We start from the raw sequence: 19,205 nt of genomic DNA on the forward strand, positions 1-19,205 counted from the left end.
CCCTCCATTTACATATTCTACAATAATGGGCGATGAAAGTAATTAATAGTTGACAAAATTGCTTTATTAAATATGTATACATTGCTGTGCTTTCTTGAGTTTATAAATTTGATACAAATTTTCATTTTAACAACTTATATCTTATTTGAATATGTTCAAATAAAATAAATATCTAGCAGAATTCTTGAAATTGCTGGGATACTTGATTATTGATAATATTACATATTCCTTGATACTAAATATTTAGCTACATTTCCTTTTAATAATATATATTTAGGTACATATTTTATCAATTATGGTTACATATTTATGTACATATTTTGTACTTTGATATTACATAGAAATCCTGGGTCTGTTGATCAGTAATTCAATCTAGAACCCTGGATTACAAGGATAAAGCATTAAATCTTATGCGATCGTGAAACACTGTTATTTTAAAACAAAATATCTGACCTATGTCTACAACGAATTGCGGAAGTCTCAAAGAATATTATAATTAATTCATCTTAATTATGAGCTTTGACTTTGGCTGGTTGCGCGGACCGGGAAGTGAACATTGGACCTGCCAGATAACACAAATTTAATAAAGCTATTAAGTATAATGATAAGAAACCACACCTTCTCTCCCAAAGTCTTTTTGAGCGTCATCTTCTTCTTCTGTGACATTCTGGCCCTTCTAGTTTAGCCTTATCCTCCCTGAGAACTGCCGACCATTCTTTTCTGTCAAGTCCTTTCTTTCTCCATGCTCCTGCACCTACAGTTTCCAGATCATCCTCTACGTCATTCAACTATTTAGTCTTGGTCTTCCTACAGCTCGACTTCCTCCTGGTTTTAATTGATTGAGTTGCTGTTTTAAGTCCACTTTATGCACAGTAAGGCTAATCGGGACTGGACTGGACCTACAGTTTAAAGTGGGATCCGAACCGCTATGTGCCTCCACCAGGTATCAAACACGGGACCCCTTGATTACAAGGCGACGACGCTACCACTGCGCCATCGGGGAGGCCCTTGCGGTTTTTAAGTGCATTGTTCCTTTAGGTATCCTGTGATCTTCCATTCTCATAACATGTTCTAGCCAGTCCAATCTTCTGACTTTTATCTTTGTTACGATACAAATACTGTAAGTCCAAATTATTCCTTATTCTCTATGTGTTATATTTTGGTCCAAATATTTTACCAAAAATCTATCTTTCCCAAGTCAACAAGAGCTGGCTCCCGTGGCGGAGAGGTTAGCACATCGCGCTACAACACCAGGCGTCCTTGGTTCGAATCCTGGCCTGGCCATGGATGTTTGTGAGTGTCCATTCATCAATTTCATCATATCATCCCCATCTTCGCAAATTAGCCAAAAACAGAAAGCAAAGTAGAATATAGCAAATCAATCAATAAATCAAACCAAGTCATCAGGGTTGATGACATTTCTTCAGTCATTGTCCATATTTCACAGCCATATAGTACAATGGCAGGCCCGTACCCAGGGGAGGGGCCATGCCAACCCCCTCTAGCCATGAAATTTTTAAACGTGAACCTATAAAAAGCTACGAAAATAACCGACGATTTTTCAAACTTGTAAAAATTTCAATTTTGTCCTTGCATAAATGAATGTGTGTGTTGTGTAGACAGGCAGTCTCCAGAAGTCTGCAGTCTGCGATATTGGGTACTTTTAGTTTTATAACCATTGATGCAAGGCTACCAGCAGTGGCGGCGATTGGAGGGGCATGGTGGGGGCAGTTCTCCCCTACTATTTCCACTGTTGCTCTTACACTCTGGCCTCTTAATGCTAAGCCTTGTCTACCCAGACCTGGTAGAGGCACATAGTGGTTCGGTCACACATTAAACTGTAGGTCAAGTCCCAATTAGTCTATCTGTGCATAAAAGTGGACCTTAAACAAAAAATCAAACTCTCACTTGTCTCCTTAGAGAATTCTTTATTGTAATAATAATTGCCAATGCACATAATTTAATTTATAAATATATTATTGCTGAACATAGAATTATCGTGGCTATTCAATGGTTCTGGTGAAATAAATTAAAGGAAATTTAAAAACACTTTCAGCTTCCGAAACTCAGAACTATCCGAATACTTCTGACCAGTATCGGCGATTTGGTGCCAAAACTGGGGAAGGGGAGGGGGCAAGGACAATTATTTTCTCTTGGTAGACAAGCATTAAGAGGCCATAGTACGGGGGAAAAAATGGCAAGAAGTCGGGGACAACTGCCCCCAGGTCCCCCAAATAGTCGCCACTGTATATGTATATATATATATATATATATCAATATGACCCCTTCCTCAAAAATGTCCTGGGTACGGGCCTGCACGATGGGTCTGGTAATTGTCTTATATACCCTCACTCTCAGTTCTTTACTCAAATATCTAGAATGAAACATCTTGTGATAAGTTTGAAGGCAACGGTTGCATGCAGAAATTCTCTTTTATGTCCACATGTATGTAATTTGTAGACGTCACACAACAAGAAAATGAGAAAACTTCCCAAGTTATGAAATCGCAGGAAGTCAGTAAGTGAGTAAACTACACATGGAATAGCCTTGGTTTGTATCCCACGGTGTCCTTCGAAGTCTTCTGCCGCATTCCGACATCGTTTCGGTATGTTCCTGTGAACGCACTGGCGATAAGATGACCAAAAGCAGGTTCCCCTACCCAGTGTAAGGAACCGGTTTCTACAGGATTTGCTCTCGATTTCGCCAATGTCCAAGGTCCCTCGCCAACTTGTAAAGCACGTGATGTTTCGGTTATTGCGTGTAAGCCATGTGGTCAGACATCAACTTCCCGTTATCGTGATTTTATTAGCATTAGGGAAAGGGAGGTCACATGCATGTATGAGTATTGATTAATTGATTGATTTAGTTTATTTTACTTCACTTTTCTGCCACTTTTGGCTAATTGCGAAGATGCGGATGGGTGATGATGTGATGAAATTGATGAATGGACACTCACAAACACCCATACCCAGGCCGGGATTCGAACCCGGGACCCCTGGATTCGTAGCGCGATATACTTACTAACCACTCCGACATGTATGAGTATGTTTTACAACTGAAGACATCATAACAGTATCTTCTACTCAAATAAAAATATACACCAAGCTATCTAGATATCCAGCACTTAGATTTCTATCATTCTAACAAACATTCAGAATATGGCTTATCTAGAAATATGTATATATTCGATTGTGACAAACTTGTCACTTAATTCTCTTTTAAGCCTGGAAAATCACACCACGAAAATCAAAGCTTCATATGTACTTTATTCTTCACTACCACCATATGTAGCAAATAATCCTCGTTGATTCTGAGAACACTGCCTGGAGGTACCATTGTAGATGTAATTTGCCAGAATTTCATTCCTTAAAAATAGTTTAGGAATAAATGAAAGATCGGCGGGTACGAAAAATATTATTACATATTTTAATTTTAATATACTTACATATTCCTAAATATGTCACTGATTTTTTCTACATATTTAAGTACATATTTGATGTTTTGGTTACATAAAATTCCGGACCTTATACTCTATCCTGGGAATCAATGGAGCAAACGAACGAAACCAAGTCCTCTGCGCAAGTCGTGACTCGAGAAGTCTCGACCAATTAACGCACGAGAGGGAAAGTGAGTGCACAGAGGGGAAATACGGCTGCAGCTACCAGCTCTTAGCATCAGTGCGTACTACTTCGCTCCGCCCACTCGCCTTCTCCCCTTCTCTACCGTTATGCGCGGCCTTGATCCAAAGATTCCGGTAACAGAGTATAGTTATAAGTAAACACCGGATATTTATGTATTATCAAAGTACAAAATATGTACATAAATATGTAACAATAATTGATAAAATATATACTTAAATATGTATTATCAAAATGGTAAGTAAAAAGTAAAGTGCTCCCCTGTGCTTTGCACCATGCCGTATAGAAGGTGTGGAGTTAGGGCCCCACACTTTCTTGATTCCGGCCGAAGGTGGGGGTGATGTGATCAGCACCACGCCCCCGGCCGCCTTTACCCCCCAGAGTTTCCTCCAGGTACCCACTTTATACTATGCTGGGCGGGCGCCAGAGCTGTTTGAACAGGTGGAAAAGTCCCAGTTTTCCCCGCCAGGGATCGAACTCTGGTCTCTCGCATGGTATGTAGCTAAATATGTAGTAAAAAATATGTAACGTTAATAATATTCGAGTATCCAAGCGATTTCATGACTTCTGCTAGATATCTATTTTATTTGAATATATTCAACATAATAGCTTTCTTTTTCACCGATGTCAAGTTTCTAGGTGCTTTTCCTAAACCTAAAAGCGAAACGAAAATATATAACCAGAAAAGAGGAGGGGGGAGAGACTCCAGAATCTTTCGATAAATAACAATTAGTGTTGCCCACGAGACGAGACGAGACGAGACTTTGGTCTGTCCCGTCCCGTCTCGTGAAAATGCTGTCTCGTCTCGTGTCTCGTCTCGAAAATATTAGTTTGTCCCGTCTCGTGTCCCGTCTCGAAGGGTTCTGTCTCGTCTCGTCTCGTCCCGTCTCGTTTTGTCCCGTCTCGTCTCGTAAAAGTGATCCGGGATATCATGCCAACAAAAGTCAAAAGTAGCAGAAACACGAAATATTTTTCCGGAAAGTGGGATAAAGCTCCAAATATTTTACCCATTGCGTGGTGAGAATAAATAAGGTTCGTTAATCATGAGGACATTAATATTAAAAATGCAGTTTGTTGGTTACTGAGTGCTAGGTATCTTGTGAAATCTACTTTGTGGTTTTTCTCGCTTCATACAACCTATCCATCGTAGATTTATACCAACTTTGTTAGAACCTGTCCCGTTTCCCGCGCTAGCAATCGCTCGACAGTTTTGGTGCCAATGAGAAACGAGAAAAAAGTCGTCTGCTGGGCAGCGAGGAGCGAATGGAAGCCAGAAGAGAGGAGCTTACGTAGACGTTGTTGCCACGTTGCGTATTTTAATTTGCTGTCTGGCTTTGGCTTTCCCCAGCACGGAGTTCAGGCGGTCTTCAGCAGCAACACTGCTTGGTTTATGCTAGGAAAGCCAGCGATCAGCTACCGCGGGAAGCCGGACAGGTTGTAACAAACACGGTATAAGTGAGTGCTCTTTTTCATTACTGCTATACCTTTTGGAAATCTTGAAATGTTTTCCAATATACCTTCTTTCTTTCTGAATGTCGAACTTCAGTGCACTATGAAAATGTACATTTTTTCTTTAAATTCTAAGCTTGGCGCTGGGGAGCAACAAAAAAGTTTTTAAATGTGTAGTACGAACACAAAATACTATTTAAAATTTCAATATTTAGTATATTACAAATAGAAAGCATTTATTGTTCTTAATATTGTTAAACATCTTCTATGACATAAGTTTCAAAAAGTGTTTCTTTGTGATATTGTGCTGTTTCTTATGCCCAGCTTATGATGCACATACTTCTTTGTTTTCCCTTTAGCATCTAAGTCCGGTACCACCACCGCTTGATCTAATTTATCCTTCGGCAGGCAAGCATCTAGAAATATATGTCGGGGGAGGGTGTCTGAGCCAAGTGTTTCAGAAAAAATGATAATAATAACATTAACGACAACAATTAAGCAAATGTTGAAATTAATGCATTAATATAATTCATAGGTCTATTCACTTGAATATGTAAATTAATCAATTCTATTATTGTTATTGCATGACATGTTACAAAGATGGTAGAAGAATAGTAATATAACAGCACGAATATTAGCTAATATCTAGCTTACGTGTAGTTAAGATCGTCAAAATCTGCATAAAAACAGCTGTCCTGGCAAGAAAATTAATGTCAAAAAAGGTGATGAATTGAATATTTGCTGAATAACAAAAAAATATGTTACATCCAGTTGACGAAAAATAAAGTTCCCGATTAATATTTTATGTTCATTATTATTAGTAGCGTACATAAAACTTAATTGATACTGTCATTCAAAGCAGTATGATCCCAATAGAATCCTTGTTTTCTAGTAAGTTCGGCAGGAATATGTAACCCTCGATTATGCTAAACAAATATATTTTTTGTTTAGCTAGAGCAAGGCCCCAGGAGGATGCAAGAAGCCTTTCCTGCAAAAGTGTATGTTTTACGAAGCGAAGAAACGTGACAAAACCACCACGTATGGAAGGCAAACCTGCATTAAGTTTATATCGCACGTTTACAGAGCCGTGCCTCCTGAAGTTATAAAAATCCCAACTTCAATGATTCTTTTAGACATGCTATAGTTGAAAAAAATATGTTTAGATGCACCCAAAGTGCATCATTATCAGATTATGCATATAACGTGTTATTGGAATCAACATATTTGTGTAAATTGGGTGCCTCCCCGATGGCGTAGTAATAACGTCGAGGTCTTGTAATGAAGGGTCCTCGCGTCGATACTCAATGGAGGCACAAGTGGATCGGATCGCACTTTAAACTGTAGGTCGGTTCGCGATTTAGCCTATTTGCGAATCAAGTGGACTTAAAAAAACAACAAAAAAAAACAAAAAACAATATCAACCTTAAGAATATTAGAATAAACTAATTCACCCGCAGGTAAATCAAATTTCACATATCCTTCTTCATCCTCGTTCATAGACTTCCTGCAATACTCTTGTGTTGCATCCCACCAGGTGCGAAAAATGTGAAGATATTATTTCCCCGTACTGCGTTATTTCTTTTCATAACAGTAAGGCTAAATTCTCGTTTTATCTGAACTTTTAAAAAATGTGCAAAATACGTCTCTATCTTTAAACAACCACCCTTTCCCATGTATGTGTAAAATAATCCCACTCTGTCTCAGAAAACCTCTTCCTAAGATCAAATGAAGGAACCAACTCTCAACAATTATAATTTTTTGCTTAAATTTCCTGTCATTTATACAAACAGTAGCACATATCACGTCCTTTGGTGCAACAGCTAATGTTACTTTCCTCGTCTTAATAAATTTACTTCCAACCAGTGACGGCGCCAGGGAAATTCGACTGGGGGGGTGAAGCCTGGCAACAAAATATTGTAAGGGGGCAGTCACATTAAAACGCCCGAAAACACTACACATATATATACTTATATAATAATAATTATAATAATAATAATTATTATTATTATTATAATTATTATTATATTCATGTATGGTGTTTTGTGTGTGTCTTATTTAGAGTGGACGTTTACTGCCTAAATTTACTTCTTGATTACGAGTTTATCTCCACATGATTCATTTTAATAAATACATTAATTCATTTTTATTGGTAAGTTGCGTTGTCTCTAGTGGCCTATTTCAGTATTGAAAGACATTCATAATTTTATAATTCATCGTCTTTCTTGAGATGAAACTACTGATATAAATATTTTAGTTATAAGATAATAATATAAATGATGAAAATAATGCTTCTAAGAGTTTAATTTTCTTGCAAAATAAACGTGACGTTGGAAGAAATGAATCTTCTTAAGTATTAGAAACAATGTGAGGCACTTAGTGAAGTGCAATTCTCCTGTAGGAGAATTCTGCTCTATGTGCTTTGGAGAACACATTGCGCACCTTTGGTACGTCCAGGACTTGACATTTCTTCTCAATGGCAAGAACAGCCAAATGAGGCAGTTTGCATCCAGCAGCCTGTTTCGAGCAAGCCTTTTCAAAGATTTTAAGGACAACCATCTTCGTAACGCTGAAGAGTTTTGGGTAAAATTTGTGTTTCACCTTTCAGGGAAATGTTATCACAGGATTAAAAATCAGACAAAGGTTACAGTTATCTCATAATTCAAGAAATATTCTGACCCTGGCAATACTTACTCTTACTCTACCACTCCAACGCATGTCTGTGCTACACAATTACAGGCACCTATGGAGTTCGTGGGAAGTTGTTCTTCGATTTTGATATGTACGAGAAAGAGCGAACCTGCATCCAATGATTGAAGAGTGGCAAATCCTAATAAGCATTCTTTTACCTGCCCGCGATATGTTTTGAATCGAATTTTAAGTGTAATTTGCATTTTAAGGTTCACGTTCAATACATTTCCAAATAATATCCCCTCATTAGCTTCAAGAGTATCGAAGAAATCCCCTTTGTTAAGGTTTCCTCAGACTCATCATCTCGAAATTCAAGTCCCTGAATAGTAAGAAACCGCGATGAATCCACAACAACTGACATGGTAGTGTCGGTTTTTCTTCGATCAACTTTGGCCCTGGGTTCGATACCCAGTGGAGGCACTTTAAACTTTAGGTCCAGTCCCGATTAGCCTTACTGTGCATAAAGTGGACTTCAAACGCCAAATCAACCAACCAACCAAATCTTGAATCAACTTTAAATGTATTTTAATAATTAGCGTTGTCACTAACGACCACGATTAGAATAATTTGCCCGTACTACAGATGATGTCTTGTGGTCCTGAAAATATTCGTGATGTTTTAAAATCATCCACATTCAACACTTTTTCCCAGTTCTTAAGACTGGTTAAAACTTAGGTTAATCTCGGCTATTACAGGACATAAATGAATGAGAAATCACCTATGCCCAGGTCGGCGCTCGAATCTTTGACGAAGCAAATTAATATTTGTTAATCAAGTTGGTATTATAAGCAGGAAAGTGATATCATGCAGAATACACCACTTTGAAAAGGTGAAAATTGTCATACTCTTATAAATGAACTCTCTTATTATTCGATATTTAATTAACTTCAGTTTGGGGGGCCCGGGTGGGGGGGGGCGAAGTGTCTGACATGAGGCGTCCCCCTGCCCCCTCTGGCGTCGTCACTGCTTCCAACCCTCTAATAACTTCGCTGCTGATAGCCTCACCTTCGAAATGGAAGCTTGTGTGTCGGCGAATAATACAAATAGCTTGTGTTCACTGTCCCTCTTTCATTCAAAGTCTGCCGTTTTCCTTTTCAGCTTTTCCTGCAAAACTTCCTGTCAGCAAGCAAATCAAATTACAGAATTTTTATTGCCCCTCCCTTGCATCAACTTTCATTCCTACTTTAGGCCTGGATTTATGGCACGTACTCGCTACTGCAGGTCAACCTCGCCCTATGTTTGGTGTTTGCCCCCTGAAGCAACGGTGTCTATTGTTCAAAGCGAAACCTCTGTCAGTGGGGAACGGCGAAAAATAGTCTCGGAATACACCCTGGTTGTAAACAAGCTCCCGCCACCCTGACATTGCTGTCAGCTTCCCTCTGAAGTTCGATAAAACTACTTTGTGAAATGTGTTTAATAACGAGTGAAAATGTAGACAGTAGATACTACATGTATTTTGCTCATAAACTTGAAGGCTAAATTTACAGAATAAAAAGAACAGCTACAACATTCCTTCATCTGATTTACAGAAAGGCTAATCGGGACTGGACCCACAGTTTAAAGTGGGGTTCAAATCACAATATGCCTTCACCGGGTATCGAACCCTGGATCCCTTGATTACAAGGCGACGATGCTACCACTGTACCATCGGCGAGTCCCCTCATAGAACAAAGTTTCCTTCTACGACGATTATACAGAACTTAGTTCACTTCCTTCATTTGAAATGTATTCTATATCAGCCTCAGTATTTCGTTATTACAATCCAAGGAATAGTATTCTCCTTAAATAAGAAATAAAGAAATAAAAAAAAACATAGGATATAATCTTCAAACGGATGTAAAAAAATCGAATCCAACAACCTGCACAATGCCTGAGGGAAACAAGAATTTTCTCAACAAAGACATATCCGAAATTTCCATAACATTCTAATAATTTCGCAACCCGTGCAAATAATCATGTGGTAAAATCTTGTCGTGGTTCCCTGTAAACACTAAAATCACCAAATTACTTATTTCCATATTTCCAATATTTTCTCCTCCTCTTTAGCTCTCAGTTGTTCGGAGTGGGATAATGCAAGATTATTTGTCCCTAATTATCTCCTTATCTTAGTCTTGCTTATATCTTGGACTCCTTAATAACTTTCCCAACAACTCCTTATCAATTTGTACTGCCATGTTTCCTACAATGCTTTTCCTACTTCCTAATAACTATCACTTCTGTACACCCTTTGATGTAAAAATTAAATAATAAAAATAAACCATATCCGTCGGTCCGTTTATCTTTCCAAGCTATAGAGCTGAGACTATTTTTACAAGATAAACCTCGGACGCAGACATTCCACGATCTTTTGGCCCCTCCTTCCACCTTCTCTACCTGCACTTTTACTTGATGTTATTCAGAATTGTATTAGTATCTGGAGTACTATCGTAACATAAAGTTATTAACCTGGAATATTTTTTTTTTTTAAAAAAAATGGGGAGTAACGCTGTGTTTCGAAAGAGTATAGGAAATAAGTTTAGGTATTCATTCATGCCTCTCTCTAGAATAGTCTTTTTATTTTGACTTAATACACGCTTATCAACGTTTCTCCAAGCAAACAAGTATTTGCAACTGATTAAAAATTTTGCTTTTATTTTTTCGAGACATTCGAGACGAGACGAGACGGGACATGTCCCGTCCCGTGAGCAACACTAATAACAATTCCCTTTCTTTCTTTTTTTTTTGCCATCAGCCAGTTTCGACGACTTGACAGTCAATTTTAGGTGACCGTAAGCACTAAGCATCTGATTGATTATGAAATGTGACATCACATGAGCTACAAATTTTCTTCATGTTTTAGAGTTCGAAAATATAGGGAAAAGGACCAAGATTGGAAAAAAATACCTAAAAATGTTGTTTTATGTAAAGTAAATGAGCAAATATGTAAAATATGTAGGTAATATGCTGGAAAATGTGTCAAAATATGTAACATGAAACTTATGCAAAATCATGTCAGTAATGTATAATTCGTTGACATTTTCCTGTTCAAAGTATGTATCTACTAGAAAGGAATAGAATATGTAATTACATACAAATCCGGGCTCTAGTTCTAAGTTTCTTAGCTAAAATGACACCTTTTGGTTACAGATCCACCTCCCCCCGCTCTCAGCTTCAACATACTGCAACGGCATGAGCAGGAAAATGTTCCGCCTGTTAGTTGCAGTACTTGCCTCGTACATAAGAACCTAGAACAGGAAACTTGGCTTCTCAGGAGGATTTAATTGCTACTAATCTTTTTATTCCAGAGCTGGAAGAGTCCACTTGTTTAGTAATATTTAAACCGCACATAATGTAATTCTCACCTGTCGTGACGCAGATTTGTTCAAGCTTCACGAAGTCTCTCGTTCATTGTCTTGAAGGCCATAAATTTGAATTTGTTCCACTCGTCACAAATTTTCAAGATTCGTAAAACAACTGTGATAATGTTACTTCTATTGCAAAACAGTAACGCTTGCAGATACAGCTACATACTACTGAAAGTAGCTAGTTATGGTTAGAATTCCTCAAAAAGTAACTGTTACTTGCAACTAGTTACTTCCAAGCACTAACGTACAGAGATTGATAAGGGAAAAAAACTAAATAAAAATTCAAAACTACACCCATCGACGTAGTTGCTGAAGTACACTGACTAATGTCGAAGATAGTCGTGTCTCATTGTTGGCCATTCCTCCCACCCATTTCCTACGGTTTTACTGTGGAAGGAAATGCATTAATGCCCAGACGAACGTGACAAATTGCTATTTCGTCGTGGCTTTTACAGGCACTTTGCGCTCTTTTCAAAGTACATGTTAAAAACATCTTTCACGAACTATCATCGCCGTCCTCTGTGGCGGAGTGGTTAACATAGCGGATATCGCAAGCGAAGACTCTGTTGGTGTTAGTGTGCAATTGGTGTTGTTTTGAAATTGGGACGTTGTTACACGGTTAGTTTGGGTTTTAAGGCACATTATGTAGAGGTTAATCGGGAGAGTTTAAAGTTTAATCCGAACCAGTACGTGCCTGCTCCGGGTACCGAACCCGAGAGCCCTTGATTATAAAGGCGATGGAGTTACCACTCCACCATCGGGAGGCCCTTTTTACACAGTAGCGGCTACAAAGCCCCCCCCCCCCAAAAAAACAGGGTGTTGACATTGAATTTGATTCTAGTGGATGAAATTTTCTAAGATGGACTCACTCACCTTTCATGCTCTTGGCTACTAATATCATCTCTTTCTCTGTTCTTCTCTTTCTTCTTGATTATCACTCACTTTGTCTATTTTCCTTCCTTTTCCATTGTTTCTTTCTTCCTCTTTTTCTCCCTATCTTTATCTTTTTCCTCTTGTTCTCCCTCTTTTCACTTTTTCTTACTTTTCATCCCCCTCTTTTCCTCTTGTTCTCCCTCTTTTTCACGTTTTTTCCTCTTGTTCCCCTTCTTTTTAACTTTTCCCCTCTTATTCTCCCTCTTTTCACTTTTTCTTCCTCTTGCTCTTCCTCTTTTGATTCTTTTCATCTTTTTCACTTTTCTTCCTCTGTTTCTCTAATCCTTTGGGTCATATTTTACTTTTCTTTCTCTTGCTTTGTCTCTTTCTCCCTTTGTTTCTCTATCTACTTATCATTCTTGCTTTATTTTTCTCTTTCGCCTTGAGCTTATCTTCCTTTCTATATTTATTTCTTCATTCTTTCTCCAACTAGTTTCTTTCGGTCTCTTCATCCATTGTTTCTCTGTCCCTTTACACTTCTTTCTGTGTATGTGTAATTCCTGTTCTGCTATGACTCTGGGCACTTTCCATTGTCGATTTTAGGGAAATGTGTAAAGAATATTTAGAGCCAAAACGACCATAAATTGGACTTTAAAAAAAATAGGGGTTGTTCAGAGAAATTTGGGCTGTGTTGCGTGTGTGTGGGTGAACTAAGGCTAATTCAAGGTGGGCCTTATTGTAATCAAGGCCGGGTTCTGTCCCAGGTGGAAGCACATAGTAGTTCGGATCCCCCTTTAAACTGTAGGTCCAGTCCTAATTAGGATATCTCTGAGCGGTCCTCGTCAACACTTTTAAAGACATACCACTCAAACTACACCGCGAATAAATGTGATCGCACACATCATATGAAGCGAAGGTAATTATGAGTTTTTCTTACCCTTCTTACCCTGCCCCTTTTCTGCACCTTACCCAGGCCTGGATTCAGTTTAGTTTTCGCCTTGAGCACCCCTGCAGTAATTGTGCACCCTAGGTTAAAATGCAGTTGGTTGTTCTCCTGGATCAAATTTCACAATGGCAATATTTGTATGTTTGCTCTCGAGTGACACAGATAACTGAAGGTGATGAATTGCAGTTTGATAATCATTGTTGTATACAAAGGAGGTTGACTTTCGCAAGACATTGTTAAAACATGCAGCGAAGTCTTCTTTATGTAAATAGCACAGAAACCAGGGAAAACTGCATGGTATGAAGGAAAAGTTCATCGTGATGATGGATGGAATTCTGTGTGGCCGGGATGAGGAGGTGCTTCCTCTTGAAGAATGGGAAAAGGCGGTCAGTGATATAGTTTGAAAGAGAATCTCAGTTGGAAAATCCAGAAGACCAATCAGGAAATACTAGGTTAGGTTCAGAACCAGACTTGAGCCTAGGGACAACGAAATACAATCCGGGCGCTTCCTTTTATTAATGTTTATTTTTTGCTTCGATATTTTCTATATTTTCTCCACCCAGGGTGCGATTTGAAGGGGATGGAGGCAGCGCCTGAGGTGGAAATTTTTTTGCTGGAGCGGATGGCTAGTCGAACCTTGGGGTTAGCTGGGGGTGTATGGTGTGCAGCATAAATAAGTTGAGTTGACGACTTTCTGTATATAACGTAAAGGTATGTTAAAGTTAAAACTTTGATAATAAGATCGAGACAATGTGGTATCTATTACGATGTGGTAATCGTAGTTTGTAGGGGCTATGTGCTTCATGTTTTAACATACAAAACATTGTTCCTTCTAGAAAAAAAAAAAGAAATTAGCCGGCCTCCGTGGCGGAGTGGTTAGCACATCGCGCTACGACGCCGGGGGTCCCGGGTTCGAATCCCGGCCTGGGCATGGATGTCTCTGAGTGTCCATTCATCAATTTCATCATATCATCACTCATCCTCATCTTCGCAAATTAGCTAAAAGTGGCACAAAAAGCGAAGTAAAATAAAGCAAATCAATCAATCTAAAGAAAATCACAGCCATAACCACATCAGCTCATATCCATCCCCCCCCCTTTCTCGTTCACACGCCTAAGCCTGCCCTTCCAGTGACACCACGTTCAAAACAGAGTCCTCCGCATCATATATGCAGCTGTTAGATTCACATCTACAGCGCAGATCCACGAAGACCTGGACCACGAGAGGCTCTTTGAGTTTATGATGCGAGAGAAAACCAAGTTTTGTGCCATGTAGCCACATCACCGCAACCCAGCAAACCAGATGCTAGGACACATCGAACCGGCTAGAAGAACTTACAAGCTGCCCCGTCTCCAGTAAGGAATTGGACTTTTTCAGTGATCTACAAAGTGAAGCAGTGTCACGCTGGGACAGTACTTGGATGGGTGACCGTTTCGAAGGAGCGCGACGGCTCTTCCCTCCAAACCATCAAGAAGTTCAAAAACTTGAAAACAGTAAACTCCCATTTTACCACTTCTCGCCTGAGACAGCTGTATGGCGTCAACCGAATTTCAATGTTAACAAGAACCGCCAGCTACAATATCATCGTAACGCCCGGAGGCAAAGCTGCGAAGCTTAAACTCCACATCTAAAATAAACCACCATGATCCGATAGGATACGATTCACTACTGAATAAGAAGTGCCAAAAGAATGATGATGTCAGCAGAACTCAGTGACTTCGTGGACTTGTCATCGGTTGCCACTTGAGTATGAACTCTGTCAGAGACATTTCAACTCTTCTGAAGTTGTCGAAATCGACTTTTAGTGACGTGACTGTGAAGTGGAAACGTGAAGGAGAAACGACAACAAGTTTGCCACCAGGTAGGCCGCATATACTGACAGACCGAACTTTCCATTGTTGAAGTAGGTGGTTCGTTAAAACGTTTGTCATCGTTGAAACAATCATCCGTGAATTACACCCTGCTTCTAACAGCACAGCCAGTCATATGACTGTGCGTCGAGAGCTGAGAGGAATGGGATTTCAGGGCGAGTGGCTGCCCATTAACTAAACATTTCCGTTGTGGTGTAAATAGTGACGTCAATGGACAGTAAAGCACTGTAAACGTGTGATTTGGAGTGATGAATCACGTTATACCATGTAGTGGTTGGATGCTAAAGTCTGGGTTAGGGTGTATACCCAGATGTGCAGTGCCCACAGTGACGTTTGGAGGAGATGGCATTACGGTGTGAGAATGTTTTTTTTTCTCCTTGTAACAGTGCACGGCACTCTATACGCGGCAGGGTACAAGGACAGTTTGACCAGTTATATTCGTCCCACGGTGTAGAACCAGCTTGGTGATGACGACTGTCTATACCAGCATGACAATGCTGCCTCTCATAAAGCGGGAACTGTGGATAAATTATTTGTGGACAAGCGAGTTCCTGGAAAATATTGGCCTTCCTGGAGTCCAGATTTATTTGGACCTAAAAGGCATGAGGAGATAGAGTGGAGAAGGTTACATAATTTAGAACTGCATAATTTGCATTGATGTCCAGATATTATTAGAATGATTAAATCAAGAAGACTTAGGTGGGCAGGCCATGTGGTTCGAATCGGAGAGGAAAGAAGAGTTTACAAGATTCTTGTTGGGAAACCTGAAGGTAAGAGACCTGTAGGAAGGTCAAGACGAAGATGGAGGGATAACGTTGAGATGGACCTAAAGGAAATCGGTAAGGATGGAAAAGATTGGATTGATGTTGCCCAGGATAGGGACAGAAGGAAGGCTTGTGTTGCTGCAGCCATAAACCTTCGGGTTTAAAGAGGGTAGAGAGTGAGTGAGTTAGTTAAAGTCGAGGGGGTCAAAGGAATGTTGAAAAGGCAATTGTGTCAGATTTATAAGTGATAAAGTGTAACCAGACACACTTGTTGCAGTTCAATTCATTAATTCCTCCCACAGCTGTCCGTATGAGTGTGCTATGCCTTTGGAAAATCCAGGTGTACTTTGAAGAGGCCTAGAAATTATTTCTACACCCGAAAGGAAGTATCAAGGTAGAAAGGTGGGCCGCCAAATGTTTAAGTGACTCAGGTTAGTGTATGTGTGTATCACTTATATCGTTTATTAACGTATTACAACTCTTATTTCTACGTCGATATTTCAAGGGAGAGTCAAATCAAAACGTTAATTTGGCTGTCAGAGGGCAAGAAGCCACTCTTCACTGGCGTTTTGAAGCTCACTTGATTAGTGTTGCAGCCTTAAGGTCGTTTTGTAAATAACGCTTGATACATCATGGAAATTTCAACTGTATACAGTCTGCCTCACATTTTTTGTTGGACTTTTAAGGTTTTCGTTTGACTTTTGTAATAGAAATTCTGGCATTTTTTAGAAACATTCCGTTGTCAAATTAGTGTGTTTGGCAGCAATTTTTCAGTTTCCTGATATACACATTATTTTTAACGATCATGAAGGCAGTACAAAACTATTTTCTTCTCTTTTCAGGAAACTGAGGAAACAGCTTTTGGACATTGACGATGAAGTTGCAGCTAAGTGAAGACAAAGCAGACGATCTGAGGCAGCCGCTCAATGAGGACGCCATCAGCAAGGTAGGCCATTTTCATCTTTTATGAAGATTCCTCTTCAGATGACCATAGCTTGATTGTGAAGACTATCGCTGCATCATGTTTTTCTTCACTGTGAAATTTATTTATGGAAACTGAAACTGGAACATTTTGTGTTAAACACCTACAACAAAATACACATTTTTAGAAATGTATACAAACAGGCAGAGGACGAATTTACGGTGAAGTATTATTATTTACATAACTTTATACCTGTTTGAAACCTTACAATTTCTACGTATTTAGGGCTACCCAATCACTTCAAGTACATAAAAAGTAAGAGAAGCTGTTATAAAATGTAGGACTTTTATCTAACTACTTTTTGAAGTTATTAACCGTATTTCTGTAACTTTTTAGAGTAGGCCTAACTTAACTCCTTCATTCTGTCTTATTTTATGGAGTTTTTTTGACTGTAACTGCCAGGCTTTCCAATCTTGTGTCTTGCTCTTCATATCAGCGTAGGATCCACTAATTTAATCTATCATCATCTTCTTCCCCGGGGTCCTTTCCCCGTTAACCATTCCTTCCAGTACGGTTTTTTTTTTAGGCAGGTCCTTCATATCCAGAGTTCCAGTCAGTTTCTATTCCTTTACCTGGTCACTTCTAGCATTACTCTTCTTTCACCAACTCTTTGGAACACAGTTTTATTTACTTCGTTCATTTCACACGGTTCCTTATTCGCTAAAGCTTCTAAACTCCGTACCAGCTAACTGTAGACCAGGCGAACGAGAACAAGTCTCTGCGCAAGTAGTGACGTGAGGCGGCTCCGCCAATGAACAGTGAGAGAAACGGGATTGTGTAATGGCGACGGGAGTTACCCGATTTCCTCCTTCGCTCTGTCAGTGTTGCAAACTTTTGAAAAGGATAATACCGAACGCACATGGCAAACGGACCGTATTTTTGTCTCCATGCCCGCACGACTGGTTTAATAATTTCTTAGGGAAATATTAGGGATGAAACTGCAAGAGCAAATTTTGACAAGCCGTGCATCTAGCATACGGACTAGGGTCTGGACCGTACATGTGCGGTCAGGACCGTCGCTTTCACCACTCGATTTTCCTCCTCCTCTGCCGATATGCGCGGCCCTGCTCCAAAGTTAGCTGGGACAGGGCATAGTCTATTTTCTTCACTTCCATGTTTCTGCGCCCTACAACACTGCACTCCACACAAAACACTTCATCGGCCTCTTTCTTAGTTGTTTGTCCAAAGGTCCACACAACACGCTTCTTCTATTTTAGGCTTCTCCTGGCAGTGCTATTCTCACTGTAACTGGAAACTAAATTAAGAAGTACTTTTACAGTTATTTTGAGAGTGAAAAAGGAAATAGAGATATAGATGCAGATAGAAAGAGAGAGAGAGAGAGAGAGAGAGAGAGAGAGAATAAGAGCAAATGAGAATTTTAAAACCATGACATATGGGAGAATTAATTTACCATATCCCCTATTTCCTCCCAGGTAGATGACCAATTAAAATCCAAGTAAAACTATAAACACACAAAAGATAAAATGAATGGACGAACAATGCTCGTTTCATCTGTCCAATCTGAATTAATCATAAATACATTTTTTTCTATGAAAATTATTTTTTTCCCGACGCACGTTGATGCCTTTAAGAAAATATCCTCATCTACAGGCAATGTGGCACGAATGGGAGACGAGAGAGTTTACAGGATTCAATATTCACATTGTATTTATTAAACAATTTAGAAGTTTAAATCTTGGAATTGAAAATAAAATCCTTAGAAGAAATATTTGGATCTAAAAGGGATGAGAAGGCAGGTGTGTGGAGAAGGTTACATAATTTAGAACTGCATAATTTGTATTCATGTCTGGATATTATTAGATTAATTACATCAAGAATACTTAAGGGCAGGCCATGTGGCACGAATGGGAGAGAAAATAAGAGTTTACAGGATTCTTGTTGGGAAGTCTGATGGTAAAAGGCCTGTAGGAGCGCCAAGAGGGATAACGTTGAGATGGATCCAAAGGAAATCGGTAGGGATGGAAAAGATTGCATTGATCTTGCCCAGGATAGGGACAGATTGAAGGCTTGTGTTGCTTAAACCTTAGGGTTTAAGAAGGCTAGAGAGTTAGTTAGTTATCTACAGTAAAACTTAATCTCGAGCGTGGACACTGACCTCTCTCTTTCGTTGCCCGCAGCCTGTTTGCAATTTTATCTCGAAAACCACTTTCACTTAAATACAGCTTATTGCCCTACGAAGAAATTTTCCTCGGGAGAGAATGACGCTATCTTCTGCACGATGGAAGCCACTCTCTCGCGAATGGAAAGGCTGCTTACACCTTCCGACCGCCAAAGCGAGGCAATAATAATTGGATTATGTAACCTAGAGATAGGCCATTGCCCTTTTAACTATGGAACATACAAACAGCAATAAAAGAAGCAGTCAACGAAGTTATACAAAAACAAAGAAGTTCCTAAAAATGAATGGCGGAAAAGAACAAAACAAGAATGAGAGGGAGATTACCAAGAAAAGAAAAAAAACTAATAAAATACTGTAATGATATGTAAAGATTCAGAATTTTGATTATCCTAAATAGGGTAAAAAGATACCGTACGTATAATAAAAATATACAAGGAAGAAAGTTTTAGTTTTAAGTCTACTTTATGCACCGAAAGGCTAATCGGGACTAGGTCATTCCTTCCTGATTGT

The 19,205-nt window shown here is 39.3% G+C and overlaps 1 protein-coding gene across 1 annotated transcript in view; it reads left to right on the forward strand.

Moving 5' to 3' along the window:
* The window catches only part of LOC145994931 (progestin and adipoQ receptor family member 3), a 94,406-nt gene that overhangs the window by 12,907 nt on the left and 62,294 nt on the right, over positions 1-19,205 (forward strand). The window contains exon 2 of the mRNA XM_083131433.1: positions 16,416-16,519. Coding sequence (XP_082987559.1) covers positions 16,448-16,519 — 72 coding nt within the window. The 5' untranslated portion in view covers positions 16,416-16,447. The remainder of the gene's footprint in view (positions 1-16,415; positions 16,520-19,205) is intronic.

The sequence above is a fragment of the Lepisma saccharinum genome, chromosome 11, assembly GCF_977018435.1.
Source record: "Lepisma saccharinum chromosome 11, izLepSacc3.1, whole genome shotgun sequence".
Taxonomy (NCBI): domain Eukaryota; kingdom Metazoa; phylum Arthropoda; class Insecta; order Zygentoma; family Lepismatidae; genus Lepisma; species Lepisma saccharinum.